This window comes from Coffea arabica, chromosome 8e (assembly GCF_036785885.1).
Source record: "Coffea arabica cultivar ET-39 chromosome 8e, Coffea Arabica ET-39 HiFi, whole genome shotgun sequence".
In the NCBI taxonomy this organism is placed as follows: Eukaryota; Viridiplantae; Streptophyta; class Magnoliopsida; order Gentianales; family Rubiaceae; genus Coffea; species Coffea arabica.
Window position 1 is genome coordinate 51,007,500 of NC_092324.1, and position 14,645 is coordinate 51,022,144.

At 38.6% G+C, this 14,645-nt stretch overlaps 3 protein-coding genes and 2 non-coding genes across 11 annotated transcripts; 1 reads left to right on the top strand and 4 right to left on the bottom strand.

Annotated features, from left to right (window-relative positions):
• Positions 1–2,039: 2,039 nt before the first annotated feature.
• LOC113703879 (uncharacterized) lies at positions 2,040–6,632 on the top strand. 4 transcript variants are annotated; one of them, XM_027225375.2, is made up of 3 exons: positions 2,040–2,178; positions 3,417–5,388; positions 5,665–6,632. In XM_027225375.2, exons 2-3 carry the CDS (start codon positions 3,445–3,447, stop codon positions 5,992–5,994), a joined length of 2,274 nt encoding a protein of 757 aa, XP_027081176.1. In that variant the 5' UTR covers positions 2,040–2,178; positions 3,417–3,444; the 3' UTR covers positions 5,995–6,632. The 4 variants fall into 4 exon arrangements, with proteins under 4 accessions (XP_027081176.1, XP_027081174.1, XP_027081173.1 ...); XM_027225373.2 differs by having other exon boundaries at positions 2,041–2,241; XM_027225372.2 differs by lacking the exon at positions 2,040–2,178 and adding an exon at positions 2,308–2,959.
• Positions 6,633–7,137: 505 nt separating this feature from the next.
• Positions 7,138–8,340, bottom strand: LOC140012841 (putative F-box protein At5g55150). Its single transcript, XM_072061177.1, has one exon. The coding sequence runs from the start codon at positions 8,338–8,340 to the stop codon at positions 7,138–7,140; it is 1,203 nt and encodes a 400-aa protein (XP_071917278.1).
• Positions 8,341–8,609: 269 nt separating this feature from the next.
• On the bottom strand, positions 8,610–8,681 carry TRNAD-GUC (transfer RNA aspartic acid (anticodon GUC)). The gene has a single exon. It is a non-coding gene; the product is annotated as a tRNA-Asp (tRNA).
• Positions 8,682–9,024: 343 nt separating this feature from the next.
• LOC140004342 (uncharacterized) lies at positions 9,025–14,036 on the bottom strand. 4 transcript variants are annotated; one of them, XM_072061999.1, is made up of 10 exons: positions 13,590–14,036; positions 13,197–13,277; positions 11,327–12,599; positions 11,093–11,211; positions 10,815–10,939; positions 10,385–10,484; positions 10,149–10,223; positions 9,845–9,928; positions 9,642–9,727; positions 9,025–9,501 (listed from the first exon to the last, which is right to left on the bottom strand). In XM_072061999.1, exons 3-10 carry the CDS (start codon positions 12,570–12,572, stop codon positions 9,300–9,302), a joined length of 2,037 nt encoding a protein of 678 aa, XP_071918100.1. In that variant the 5' UTR covers positions 12,573–12,599; positions 13,197–13,277; positions 13,590–14,036; the 3' UTR covers positions 9,025–9,299. The 4 variants fall into 4 exon arrangements, with proteins under 4 accessions (XP_071918100.1, XP_071918099.1, XP_071918097.1 ...); XM_072061998.1 differs by having other exon boundaries at positions 11,327–12,633; XM_072061996.1 differs by having other exon boundaries at positions 13,182–13,277.
• On the bottom strand, positions 13,977–14,050 carry TRNAV-CAC (transfer RNA valine (anticodon CAC)). The gene has a single exon. It is a non-coding gene; the product is annotated as a tRNA-Val (tRNA).
• Between the last annotated feature and the right edge of the window lie 595 nt (positions 14,051–14,645).

Below are 14,645 nucleotides of genomic sequence, written 5' to 3' on the forward strand. Positions count from 1 at the left end.
ATATTACAAGTACATGTAAACATTGTAATCAATCCACAAATTGATAAGAGTGTATAGTGGATCGAGCGGTTTGAACTCTATGACTCTTTTTTCAGTGGTTGAGGATTTGATTCCTACCTCTGCCAAGTTTGCAAATATTATCGCAACTTAACAGGATAGCGGGAATATGCAACTCAGGAGCAGCCGGAGGCATTCCTATTTTAATAGACTAATAGTATAGGATTTTTTTTCTTTCCCCAAAAATCCCCCAGAATAGGAGTTCATCCACAAATCGATTTCCGCTCTCTATCAAGTTGGGGAATTCTAAAGAGTGTTGTAGAGATGAGGCAGTACTGGTGAGGTTAGAAATTAGACCAGAAAATTCTTGTAGTATGAGACTAACATCGAAAACTATTTTTAAATCTATACCTACTTACTTATAAATAATAGTTTGATGCGAAATTTGACCGACTGCTTCAGTTTTGCTTCCTCCCGCCTAAACCAATCACATGCCCCCTTCCCTTTTACTGTACAATTTTCTTCTCCCAGTCCCATTCCTACCGGCACAACTACAAGCCTTGTACTTTAGCTGCATCATGGGGACCAAAGTAGGCCTTTTTTTAAAATATATATATATATATATATATATATATATATATATATAATTTGGTTTCTATAACCAACAAAGCATTCACAAAAGTTAAAAATGAAAACAAAGAAGAGAAGATGCAGATCCAATCTCCAGCTTGTAAATAATTCTTCTCCCATGATATATTCGACTTACCTTCTACGGTTTGTCCTGTTATTCAATCAAGGATTCCCTTTTTATTATTTATATTAAATGCATCTTTCAAGAGTTAGGAAATAGGAAATACACAAGAAAATATTTTTAGTTTAAGATTTTCATCCTGTCTAATGAACTACTATAGAATAGATTTAACCGGGACTATTTTCTCATTGCTCAAGCTACAGTTCAATCTTTTAGTAGTAACCAGGATTAATAAAATAAAAAAGCTGATTTGCCAGAATAACTTATATGGTAACAGTTGGGGTGACATTTACTCAAGGGTTCTGCCCCCTAACTGTGTTTAGCTGTAATAAAGGTTCTACATTTAAGGTTGTGTCAAATTTTTGATACACATATCATAAATCAAACGGTGATAGTGCATGCACTGTTATCAGTATATATAAGATTTATTCAAACTAAAAACTTTCCGTCAGTTTTCATTAATTAATCGACACAGGCACATGCCAATAATGCTCTACCACAAGTAGCAATTTTGCCACTATGTGTTGCATAGCAATGACAGATCTTTTTCAGGGCAATGTCCTTTTCCAAATTGAACTGCAAGTTCTAAAGAGTGATCTACCAAACATATCGGAGTATTGGACCCTTCTGCAATTGATAGTGAAATACCACTGCTTTAATTGCTTAGACTTCAAGAATTTAGGAGCAAGGCTGTATCGAAAGCTTAGTTGGTGGATGTACTCCTAGTCACATCACTCAAGTTACTTTTAAATGATTTTGTACCATCTTCTTTTTTGCATCTTGAGACAAGAAAGCAAAAAAACAAAAAAAAAAAAAAAAATGAAAATCTTGTCCATATCTTCAATAAGTATCGTGGATCATAAGGTAATTGCACTAAAGGAGGGATCTGTGATCTCCTAAATTCAAGGTAAATTTTTATAATCTAAAATTTTCAAAGATAACCATTAATTGCCAAAATCTTGTCTTAATATGGACTAGTACTAATTAATATAGCATTAATGAGCGGGAAAAGCCGGGAGAAACTAAGCCTGCATTTCCCAATAAAATAAGATAATCATATCTGCAGTGATTTCCCAAATAATCATTTCTTAATTGGTTCCTCTCGAATTCCCCGATTTACCCCTATATTAGCCTGCTATTTTGGTCTAATCAAGGGGCAGTATTGTCTTTAAAAAGAGATTGCGGTATTGTCTTTTAACAGAGAGCTAGATTGCCATGTTGAAGGCGCCTAAACGTCCTAAAAAGTAACGTTAAAGAAACAGAGCAAGGCGCAAAAAACACACACATTGGACACAGCAATGTATGAATGAGTGAGTGAAAATGATAGTCAAAGCAAGAAGAAAACTTTTTTCTAGTGGACACTGTCTGAAGCTTTTGCAGCTCTCTGTCTCTCTTCTCCTCTGTTCTTCCTCATGTGAGAGAGAGTGTGAGTGAGTGTTCTGTCCCTTGAAACGCTTCTTCTTTTTCTCTCCGCCTTTCCCTTTTTCTCTCTGGTAAAAACTCTCTTTCTGCGCTTATTAGTTATTACACTTCTGCACGAGGATATGTTGTCTCTGTGTGCCTGTCTGCGTGTGTTTTTATCTCTTTTTTGGTATTTTTGGGTCTTGTTTGTATTTAGTTTTTCTTGACTGGTTGTGAAATTTTAGTACTATCTCTTGTCACATTTTTAATGTTCCCTGAAAGATTTTTATTTTTGTTTGGGTCGAAAAATTAGAAATGATAAATGGGCTATTCCTACTTTTGGATTAGACGTTCAGCTAAAGAGATAGAAGAAATGATTACTTCTACTTGAGAGTTGTTGGGTATTTCGTTTTTTTTTTTTCCTTTTTCTTTGGCTTCACTTCTCTGAGATCTAGTGGGGTATGGCCATTGCAATTAGCCATTGTTCCTTTATTGGCTTGCAATGCAAGTGTGTACAAAAAGATTGGATTTTTAATCACTCCTGTTTGTTTATTAGTATCTTTCTGACCCACATTGGGGATTATAGATTGCTTATTGTTGCAGGATTACTTGTACGAGATCAAATTTTTTTCTTTTTCCTTTATCTCTTGGAAAATTTTTCTCCACTAGCTTTGCTTGATTAGTAGGGTCCTGGCATTTGGGGTATAAGTTCTTTGCAGTGCTGCTTCATGTGTAGGAAATTTGTTAGTATTCTTGGCTTAAAGTATATTAGCTTCTCTATTGTCATCTCCATTTGCAATTGAAACATGGGTAGTATCTTCTTTCAATCAGTTGTCAGCTTTAGCTTTTCCTCCTGAAAATACATAAGCATTCTATTTTGTTAGTCTAGTATTATTTGCTAAGATCTGGCCGTGTGCTTCATGTCTGAGTCCTCTAAGTTGCTAAATCTATTAACGGATTGGATATAGGCTGATATTAATGTGGGCATGCATATGAATTCTGCCCAAATTGCCCTTTCTGTTTGCACATGATAGCGTTATATGTATGTTAGAAATAGGAAATTGAATTTCTTTGCGTTATATGTCCGTTCATTTCAATTTGTGGTTTCGCCTAAACAAGATTTTAATTCTATGAAATAGTACTGGTTGGATAAGTGTCAGTATCTCACTTTTACTTCTTGAGTTTTCTAGTGATTATCTTTGATCAATTGTAAGTCATCATACTGCTTCTGTTGTTACTGATCTGTTGTAGTTCTGATTTGTGTCAGGTTTTACATGTGCCAATGAGATTGGGACATGGAGTTGGAATTTGACAAATATTGCATAGTGGATGGAAGTCCAACAACTGTTCTTCCATCTCCTCGGTGTCATTCAAAAGTTGAAAAGAGGAAATCAAAAGGTTATCCAAGACATGGAAATGATTTATTGACCGTGAATGAAGACTTCAGTGAGATTAGCTTCCATCGCTATCGTAGTGTTTCCTGTAAGAACACTTCATCCAGGACAACTCCTCTGGGATATGATGAAGTGCGAAAGAGGGGCTCCGTCTATCAAAGCTCCAAAGAAGTAAGGTTGATGAGGAAAACTGCTGCTACAGAAGGCAGGAAAAAAATCGAATTCTCACAGAGCAGTGCAACTGCACTTTCATTTGGAATACTTGATTCTTTGTGTGGTTCAGACGAGGAAAGCTCACAAGTGGAGCAGAAAAGATCCTCAGTGATGTCACAGAACTCAGACTTCAGTACAGCAGCAATTTGCAAGTCTGGTGCAGATTTGCAGTCTGATGATTTCTTAGATATCTGCCTCAATCCTGTATCAATCAAAGGTATCCCACCAGATGGCTCTTCAGAACTTTCTTTTGAATTAGATGGTAGGGATGATCAATGTGCTGAAAATGCAGAGAGGCAGTCCGTGCACGGCCCTAAATTCAAATCTAAACCAGTAGTTGTTCCTGTCAGTGATGGTAACAGCCTACATGAAAGAGATCCAGGTTTTTCTTTACACAAATCTTTATCAGCCAAATTAGCACTTCCACATTCTCCTGCTCGATCAGAGAGTGATTCCTCCAGAACCAGTAGTCCAATGACCAGGTTTGGTCCTGTCAGAAAGGTGTTTGATCCATTTGTGAAATCCAAGTCGCAAAGGAGTCCTCTTAGTGCTTCAGGTGAAACAATTAGTAGAAACCCAACTGGGCTTGTTAGTATCAGCCGAAGCAAGACATCTCGCAAGTCTCTGCTTCATGATTTTTCAAACACTGGACAGCGCATGGAATTTCAGTCTTGGTCAATGAAGGACAATAATAATCAAGTTGTCCAGAGCACAGTAGCTCACCTTCAGGGCATTCTCAAGGTGAATAAGAAACACGAGTGTCCAATTTTTGAGTTCTCAACAAAGTTTCCTGAAGACTTTTTTGTTGCCAGGACATGGAAAGTGGGTAATGCCTTAAATTGGATTTATACTTTTCATTCAGTTAATGAAAGAAGGAAAAGTAATGCTAGTGGACGTGGTTCCAAAGAAAGCCACAGAGTATCTTCCATGGTAGGACAGATGCAGGTGTCCTGTTATTTATCTGCTGAGTTAAAGGAAGCTGGAGCTTTTGATAACTCTATGATGACAGAATTTGTGTTGTACGATATGCTACACCCAAGAAAGAGTGTTTCCTCGCAAGACAATTGTTGCTTCATTGAAGTTGCTGAAGCACCCAAGGCATCAGATGAAAATTCCTTTGTAGGTAGTCATAATTTGGATGCAGGCTCTGTCAAAACTAAGATCAAAGGACAGGCAAAGCATGGTTGTGATTCTGGTCATGTTGAGTCATCAATGACTTACCCTCTGCCAGCTGCAGAATTGCATCCACACCTTCAAATAGGAGCTATTGTTGTGCAAGTTCCTTATGAAAAGAGAGAGAGTTTGAAATTTAAAAGCAGTGACAAGAAAATGGATCTACCACTGTTGAACTTTCTTGATCACTCCGGTGGTGAACATGAGAAGGAACTTGTTCCTGATTCTGTGAGTCCAGTAAAGATGGATGTCGTAATCCCTTCCGGTAATCATAGTCTGCCAACTTCTGAAAGTCATGGCCCTTCACCTTTGATGGATAGATGGAGATTAGGTGGAGGTTGTGATTGTGGTGGTTGGGACATGGCATGCCCCCTGCACATATTTAGCAATCTTCGTATCCGGATGGCTGACAGTCATCTCCTTATGGATAATCGGCAGCCACTGAAGCTTTTTTTCCAGGTAATCTTTGTATGTAAGCCAAAGTTAATGGCTTCAACTATTTTTATTTGTGACTCTTCGTAGGCTAATTATTTTGTAAATCAAATTGATTTCTTTTATTTCTGAACTTCACATTGACTTTGTTGGAAGAACACTTAAAGGATGCTCATAATGGTTGTTAACTAGACACACTAGAATTTTGGATGCTTGTTCTTATGTTACGGTACAATACCAAATGCGTATAATTTGTTTGAGGTTTGCCCTCAGTTATTGAGTTACTCTATCCTAACTTTACAGGGAAAGAAAGATACTACTCCAGCACTGACGATGGCAGTGATGCAAGATGGACAGTATGCAGTTGATTTCCATGCGCAGCTATCCACATTACAAGCATTTTCGATATGCGTTGCTGTGTTGCATATCATGGAATCCTCTGTTAGTTCAAGACAAGAAGAAAACAAGCAATTATTGCAAAGCAATTCTTTGAGAGTGTTCATTGAGGAGGAAGTCAAAAATCTCATTGATGCAGTCACAGAAGAAGACAAATGTAAGGGCAACAAAAAGATGGCCGAAGTCTTGCCATCTTTTATAGTCAATCCACCCTTTTCTCCAATTGCTCGAGTATAGGCTTGATTGTATGCAATAAAAAATTGGAAGCAGTGAGACACAAATGTTGTGCAGCTGGAAATAAGTTTGAAGCTGCTAGATGCACTGGGATTATTGGATTCTTGAAAACAAAATCAACATATGCTTGATGATGTTAAAATGAAGATGCAGACAATCCCAGATTTTGTTTTCGTGCCTCGACAGAGCAACAGTCAAAAAAGTGGGTTACTGGATTGGAACTGGTCAACCTTCCTCTTGTATTCTTGATTTGTTTTTCTCACTTTAGGGATCGATTCATAGAGTAAAGACCACACTGTTTATAATGTTAGATATTAGCAACGGAATAGTCATCATTCAATTGTTGAGAGCTAGCTCTTCATTTTTGTAATTTATGATTATCTTAGGTCTTAGGGAGAGTATCCTGGAGTTGTTTATTAAGATTCACTCTTTAATCACAGAGGCAAGTGGCACTCGTACTTCCAGAACTCTGTAACTATACAATAAGGGAAAGTGACTTGCTCATCAATACTTCTTTCTTTATTACTCATCCAGGACTGTGTGCCTATTCTACATTTTGCAGAGTATAGCCGGGCACGTCGGCTTGGTGATTCTTTTAAGATCAATGTAGTAATGACAATTTGTGGCATCTTTATCTTTTTGGATCCAGTACACCAACATATTTCTGCAGTTTTGCAGACAGTGATTTTGAATCTGCATGCTTCTAGTTGTCTCTAATTTCTTGTTTTAATCATCAGAAGATGTTCTGTGACCTTCACTACATAGGAATATGCTGCAAAAGTGTACCTTGTACCTCTAATGCGCAGCGTTTCCCAACTAGAAGTCTAAACCATGCATACACACTGTTATTATTAAGTGCCAAAATCTAGTGAAGGGAACAAACGTTTTGAGAAGATGATTTCGAGAATATAAAAGAATAATACTAGTTGATTTAACAGCACCTAATGGTGAAATGTATATCGGCGTATTGTTGGCAACATCAACAGCTAATTGATCAGTAATTAAAACCTACCAACATACAATTCATCAGAGACAAAACAAGCTAGCAATCACGTCCTCATTGAAAAGGAATGCACAAGTTCATGAACAACAATAAAAATAGTCCAGACTCTCGTAAATCAATGCGATAAGGGAAAAGAAAAGAAATTAAAATTTTGGGGTGATCCAAATGGATGGGGAAATATTGCTAAGCCTACGAGGGCCCTGGTAGAAGGGCTGAATGGTTCCAGTTTCCAAGTTGTAGACACCCATATCCTTGCCACCGGTGACTTCTTGAATACTCTTATATGCGTCCCAGCAATCATCAGTAAAATAGATATGATTGGGTTGGATTCCAGGGAGTGAAAACTTGTTGGATGAGACCTGCAGGGAAGTAGAAGCGCTGTGACCAACAAAAACGGCTTTATTTCCCAAACTATGTATCTCCTTCCACGTCCCTCCTGATAAATCTACCTCGTACAACTTAAATTCAGTTGTACCATAGTTTGGCTGGTCGTCATCATCAGCATAATGCGAGTAATTATCTCGTGTTACTACCAGCAGGGATTCCTTGTCTGAAGATGAAGACTCAAGAACTAGGTACAAGTGCTTGAAGTCCACTATAAGGTTTGAGTGGTAATCTCTTAAATGCTGGTCTCTGTAGGACTCTTCCGAGTAACGAACCAATTGAGTTATCATCCGAGCCTTGGTGGGATTAGGCCCCGATACATCACAAGCCACAAGATTGCCAGTACAATCAATTGCATAGAACTGGCCATTGTGATAGTTGACAGCAGAATATGCAGCGTTATGGGTCTCAATCTTGGTCCAATTTTGGTCACCTTGCCGCCAGAATGCCAAGTATCCAACGGATCCACATACCAGCATTACCACGAAGTCTGAGGTTTCACTAGGCCTCGTGGACAACACAAAAATTTCCACGAATATTTCAGGGTCAGTATTCAGCCAGTCATCATCTGGGAAGGTGGTACCAGGAGGCAAAGGAATTTCGACGTCTGAAAAGGGATTCAGAAGGGTCATATCCCCTTCTTGTCCTACAGCTAACAACCATCCTAGCGATTCGTAACACTTTTTACCCTTGAGTTTTGGTAAGCTGATCTTGGCCACGATTTCTTTCTCGATCAAACTGTAGAACTCGCGGTGGTTGTCGTTCTCGTCTTCCGATTCTGCAAGCATGAGACAGGGAATTTGCTGCCACAGTTTCAGCCCCTTGAAATTCTTCCTTTTGGCCGCGGCAGCTCGCCATGAAGTGCAAACTGCACCAAAAGCAACGTAATCTTCAAGTTTGGTGAGGTGCTGCTGGGCTATGAGTTCCAGCAAGTCGTGTTGAAGTTTCGACCAATCTCCCATTCTTGATCAGGTTACGATTATGGTCCAAGACAAACAAAAACGTAAGAAAATCGTCTTATCTTAGGGAGGCATAAACCTAAGAGGCGATGATATCGTATAAAGGTTATGGGTTTCTATTATCTATTTCTGTGAAATCCGAATCCTAGATTCAAACCAAGAAGGAATCAGCAATCAACTGGGATATGCTAAAAAAAAGGTTCCCTGTAGTAAACTTGCCTTGTTCTTTTCCTCGGTTCGTTTCCCATGCGAAAAAAAAAAGGATTGGAAAACGCCGTTGCCGGGGATCGAACCCGGGTCACCCGCGTGACAGGCGGGAATACTCACCACTATACTACAACGACTTTGTTGCACTTCGGCTGCAGTTTTGACATACTACTAGTTCTAACAAATACAGCACAACCAACAACATTGCCAACGAATACCAAGCTGAAGCAGTTGGAGCTCATGTTTCTCTCTATTTTCACCGATAATAGTTGTCAAAGTCAATTACTCCTAAATCCTTCAGACATGCCCTTGTCTAATGAAATGAAGAGTGATTTCGGGTTTCGAAATTTTATTTATTGTATCATAATTACGCTTTTCAACTTCTGATTTATTTTTCTAACAATTTTTTTATATTACATGCGTCACGCTACAAAAACTACTATAATGTTTAAATTTTTATTTTTTTTTAAAAATGCCAAATAATCTTCAAACCAAAAATGTCATTACACCTGACAGCAGTTAGTTGCCAATAGGCAAAATAATTACTACAAGAAACTTTAGTTTGGCACAAATGCCACAAAGTACTGCCTCTGTGTTGCTCTTTTTCTCAACTCAAAGACAGGAGAATATCATCCTAATCGAGTTTAATTAATGAAATAAATGGTCGATGGTCAGTTGTTCATGTTCCACATTCACCTAAGTTAGTGCCTCAACATGGTAGAAGCTCCCTGTTCGATTGAGCAAACTCCAAAAATTTAGTTGACCAGCAGGCATATGATGCTGTCTTGATCCTGGTGAAGAAAAGATGGTGGATCATCCTCCTTGACTTGTTCATGTCGACAGGCTTGAACATTCACTTGGGAGCTATCCAGAGAAAATACCATCTTAAAAGACTCGTACGATGCAAAGAAGAGTGCTCCTTGGGTCATATACATGAACAATCTTGGCGTCAATCCCCTGAAATATGATACATGATACATTACTACCAATCCAAGCAAAACCAGGGAGTCAATTAGAGAACAAACTACGGGCTCCCGGAAAGGGAGAAAAAAGTTTGGCGCATGAAGAACGCCTCAATCCATTTCTTCAACCCTTACCCGTAGAGACCCTTTAATCCTTCCTTCTTAGCAATTTCTCTAAGTGTATCGAAGACACCAGGACACTGGTTCCTGGATCCAGGAGTCTGCAAAACACACATCAGATACTTTGAACCTTTGCAGTGACATTGCCAAGAAATGGTTTTCAAAAGCAACAGCTAACGCATCATCAGCTTAACCAATGATGACAACAAAGTGCTAACCTGTGTTTGTAATCTTGTCTTGACAACATCAAAAGGAGTCGTAAATAATGCAGCAGTAGATCCAGCCAAACCTCCAGAGACTAACTGCAACAATAGGAAAAGAAATGAAAAGGAAAAAGGTGTCAATCTTAACATGAAAGGCGCAAAATGGGCTTCTCTTGACAACAATAATGCTATTTCTCAGGGGAGAGAGTAACAGTAGCAAGTGGCAACTTTTTAAAACTTCACAGCAAATTGTCAAGAAATTTATGATGAGAAAAAGAAACCCTAATTATCGAAACTCTTAGCAGGCCAGAAAACAGACCGTCACAAGCGTGTTGGTTTGACCATTCAACTGAACTTGGGAAAATAATTGCTTCAGACTCTCGTATGTGTAGAACTGCAAAAATCATGAAAAAGCGACTTAAGTAACTAAAATTCTTAAACCTAGCTTCTATGAGGAGAAATTACAAAACAATATCTTAAAAGAAATGAGGTCAAATAAGGGGGAAGAGAACTACTAACAAAAACTGTTCCAGGAATTTTATCCCCTAATTTTACCTTGATGATAGAGTGCGGAATGTTCCTGCAGAGTACAGCTGCCCAGCCAGCATACAATGAAGGCAAACCACCTTTTTCAATGATGCCGACCAATGCATTCCTGTTGAAGGACAGAACAGACAAGCAAAAGCATATTCAGGAATGTAACCTAAACAGCATAAACACACAGTTATGACCTGAGAATGAAGAGTAGCTGTGTTAAGAACTTGATCCAAGACAATGCACCAAAGTGAGCAGAAAATTTTAGCATCTCTACTCCGCACTTTAACAGGGGAATTACAAAATGGTAGAAGGCAGGATTTCATGCTTTCAAATTCATGCCATCATGTTGCCCGGAGATAATGAATAAGCAGGAAAATGAGCATAGACTGTCAGATTCAAGGTTCAACTAATGACAGGACAAGCTTATACAGGATCTTAACAAGTATACCAGCAGTTCTGATAGCGTGAACCAACTTGCATCTGCTGCTTTATACGCTCGCTTGGAGTGAAAATAAATGAAGTAGCAACACTGGCACATCCTCCTGCTATGCAGTGGGCCAAAGATTGATACTCCTACATAAAGAGAATTGTTGACATTCAAACTCCATCAAAGTGATTGCACTTTTACCCAAACCCAATCCATCTCTACAACCAATTTTTTGTAGTGCAACCCAGAGAGAGCAACTACTGAAAGAAATAAACCAGAGAAAGGAATCTGCTTCTTACCTTGGGAAAAAAGGGAAGCAAATTCCCCTTTACCCATTCATAGGTGAAAGTGTAGACCGCAGAAATTGGTGCTGAAGACGCAATATTAGTTGAAATTCCACGATAAAGCCCTGTTACACCTGAAGATATTTCAAAGTATTTTTTAGGTTAGTTAAAGGTACTAATTTCAACTTGAAAACGAGAATAGTCTGTTCTACTAAGTTGTTACTATAAATTCTTAAGAAAGCTACAAACCTCTTTGAGAGATAATTGATCGACTTATATCATGAAGAGATTTCTGATCAGCACGACCTGACTGAACAACAGTCTTGATCGTGTCCACTGGGTGGAGACACAAGCTGACGAATACACCAGCCATAGCTCCTGCAAAAGCATGCCCTTGTTTTGCAACTGCAGTATGCGACTTTTCCTTCATTGGCAAGCAAATCTGCATTTCTGAGTTGTCCCCAATGACAAGCTCCTGCTGCTGATGCTTTTCAGTCTCTTGCTGGTCAGTTTGAACTGAGATTTCACTTTCTTCGGTATTACAAACGCCAGAAAGTAGAAGGCATCCTAGAGAATTTGCAGGAGCATTTGAACTTGGAAGCTCAGACGTGCAGGCATTTACATCTCGGACTGTCCCATCCTCAGTCCACAGTGTAGCAGAAGCCCTTGTACTTTTAGCAGGATCATTATTTTGAACAGATAAAGAACCTCTGAGTCGGATTTCATCAGTTTCAGAGTTGCCATTTTCCGTGATCAAATTAGTGGCAACAATAGGTTCAATTACAGACACACTGCAAGTTGTGGGATCACTCCTATTGTGCCCACCATAGTAGTCATCAGTGTCTTGTTTCTCCATAGGGTTGAAGTTCAACTGACATTTTGGATTAGAAAGAGCTATTTCAGTCATCCAACCATACATTTTTTCCAGATCACATCCTAGATTTGAATTTGGAAAGCCTTTTTCTTTCCAAGATTCCTGAGGCATTCTATAACTACTGTGAAGAAGTCTTCTTAGAAGCAAATAAGTTCCAGAAGAAGGTTGAACAAATGAAATCTTGTCCACCACTTTCAGATACCTCAGATTTGCATAGAACACTGGTGGAGAATCCCGAACACTTATCGGATTAACCATGTCATTTTGATTGTCAGCTACCATGCATGCATTACATGCCCTTTCCCCAGAGGGATAGCAAAGAATGGTGCATTTCTGAAGGCAATCATCATCATATCTGAAAGTTGATTTAGAAACTAAACTAGAAAGAATGCCATTTGCACAATTCCATATAGAGCCAAGTGCTGAAATGAGCTCCCTGGTGCTCAAAATCTGTGATGATGTTGAATCAGGAGTTCTGCTCTTCTTATTTTTATTAGATGAAGCAGAGACGTAATCTTTACCACCAAAATCAACAAGCTCAAAGGATGCTCCATCCAATGAACTACAGCGGTACTTAATTGAAGGTTTGTCACGCCGTGGTGGCTGACCTGCCCCAGCCATGATCTCTTCAAAGTGATAGTAAAGCAACTGGCATATAGACCCGAGAGGCTGAATTAGCAAACTACAGCAGTAACGAGGAGAAAAGTATTACTCTCAGAACCTCCAATCCAGAATGCATATTAGAGGATAAAGTTATACGTTAACAATCTTCCACTTTCCGAAGCTCACCATAATTTGGTTTCTAACTGAGGCCAATTTAATAAAGTTCACATCAACTGAATATATAGTTGCTGCATTATGTATAAAGTAGAAAAACTTCCTGACCCAACGCTTAATACCCTCAGAGTACACAATATCACTTAGTCGGAACCTCAATCCCTTTATTTGGTTTGTGGGTATGCCCCAAGTGATGGACTTATTATTGCTTAAGGAACGGCATAATTAGATTGTACTTCAGACTTGCGTATTTAGTAGTACCCTCCATTTTGAGGACTTAAGTTGCAGTCTTTTCTTCAGACATAGCTCTCATAATATAGTGAACCCTCCATTTTGAGGACTTAAGTTACATTCTTTTCTTCAGATATAGCTCTCATAATATAGTAAACTACGGGAAAGAGTAGAAAACGAAAAAAAATGGGTAATGCCTTCAGGGAAAGAAACAAAAATTACCCATTACAAAGTCACCTCTTCCTTCACTTGTACTATCCAGATTCACTCCTACTTTGTCCATTTGAAAACAGCCGACACATAAATGCTATATCGCTCCTGCAATTTACATTCAAAACCCAATCAAGATTGCGACTTTATAAACACCCACAAATTGTATTGAACCAATCATTAGAATTGAGCTTCATTCTCTTCAACAAAACAAACTAAAAAGGCAAAACACCTATATAAGCTGAACTTGACCTTATTTTTAGACATTGGCTATGAAACTTTAATCGCAAGTAAAAGCTCAACTTAATGGTTTCTTCAGTATCAGTTTCCACTTTCTAAGCAGCAAAACAACAGAAACAAAACGGCCCATAAATAAAAATGATTGTATTGGGAAAGTTAGTAAAGAAAAGCAATAATAACCTCAATAAAATTGAGCCCTTTTCAGCGGAGAGTGGAAGAACTTCCAAGATTCCGTGTTTCATTTTTCTGGATAGCTCCAACTTCCAGCACCAAAATTTGTAGGGGATGTAGGGTTTTACACTTCAACGAGTGAGGTTTATGTGCAGGTGAAGAGTAAATTTCAGCCAATTTGGGCCTCTAAATTTAATATCCCATCCAATGTTTTGACACCAAAAAAAAGATAAAAATAAAATACAGAGCCTGCATTCGAGGTGTGATTATCACAATTAACAGTGTCTAGAAGAGAGATGCAAGTATTTGACTTTTGAAGTGAAAAAAGATTCAACATTCCAACAGAGATGATATTCGATTTGTGGGAAAATTTTACCAAAGAAATAAGGAAAACGATGTCTGAGCCCGGGTTCGAACTGGGGACCTCTAGTGTGTGAGACTAGCGTGATAACCAACTACACCACCCAGACGATTGGCCGATTGCATTCCAGAATTTTTAAGCGACTAAACATTTTTGGTGTGGAGAATCATCTTTACAATTTTTTTTTGGGTAATTAAGTATTTTACATGATTTTAGCGCTGATCACTGTCACAGGTCATGTAATGACCCAGGTACAAGGGCTGGTCCAAATAATTTTTGGACCGAAATTCATTAGCCCAAAATGGTTAATTCAAATTATTCAATAATCTAATTACCCAAGTTTTTATACACATTCCATTTCTCTTCCTTTACCGATGTGGAATACTACATTCTCCTCACCTTTTAGGATTTTGCATCCTCGCACAACCCATTAGTGTGACGCCCCCACTTCTCTCAAGAGCGAACCCGAGGGTATCGGCGGGATGCCTGCCTAACTCGCGTCAGGATTCAAAACACAAAACTAATAAAACTATAGAAACCAAAAGAGTACTATTCACAATATATTCAATCCCAAAAGGGTATTTACATCCTCAAAAGGAGTTATCGAGACTACTACAGAACCAAGAGCAAAAGTAGACTTGAATACGGGTTCTTTATACAGATCACCAAAATAAAAGAAATATCTTAGTTGTCCAACCATTACA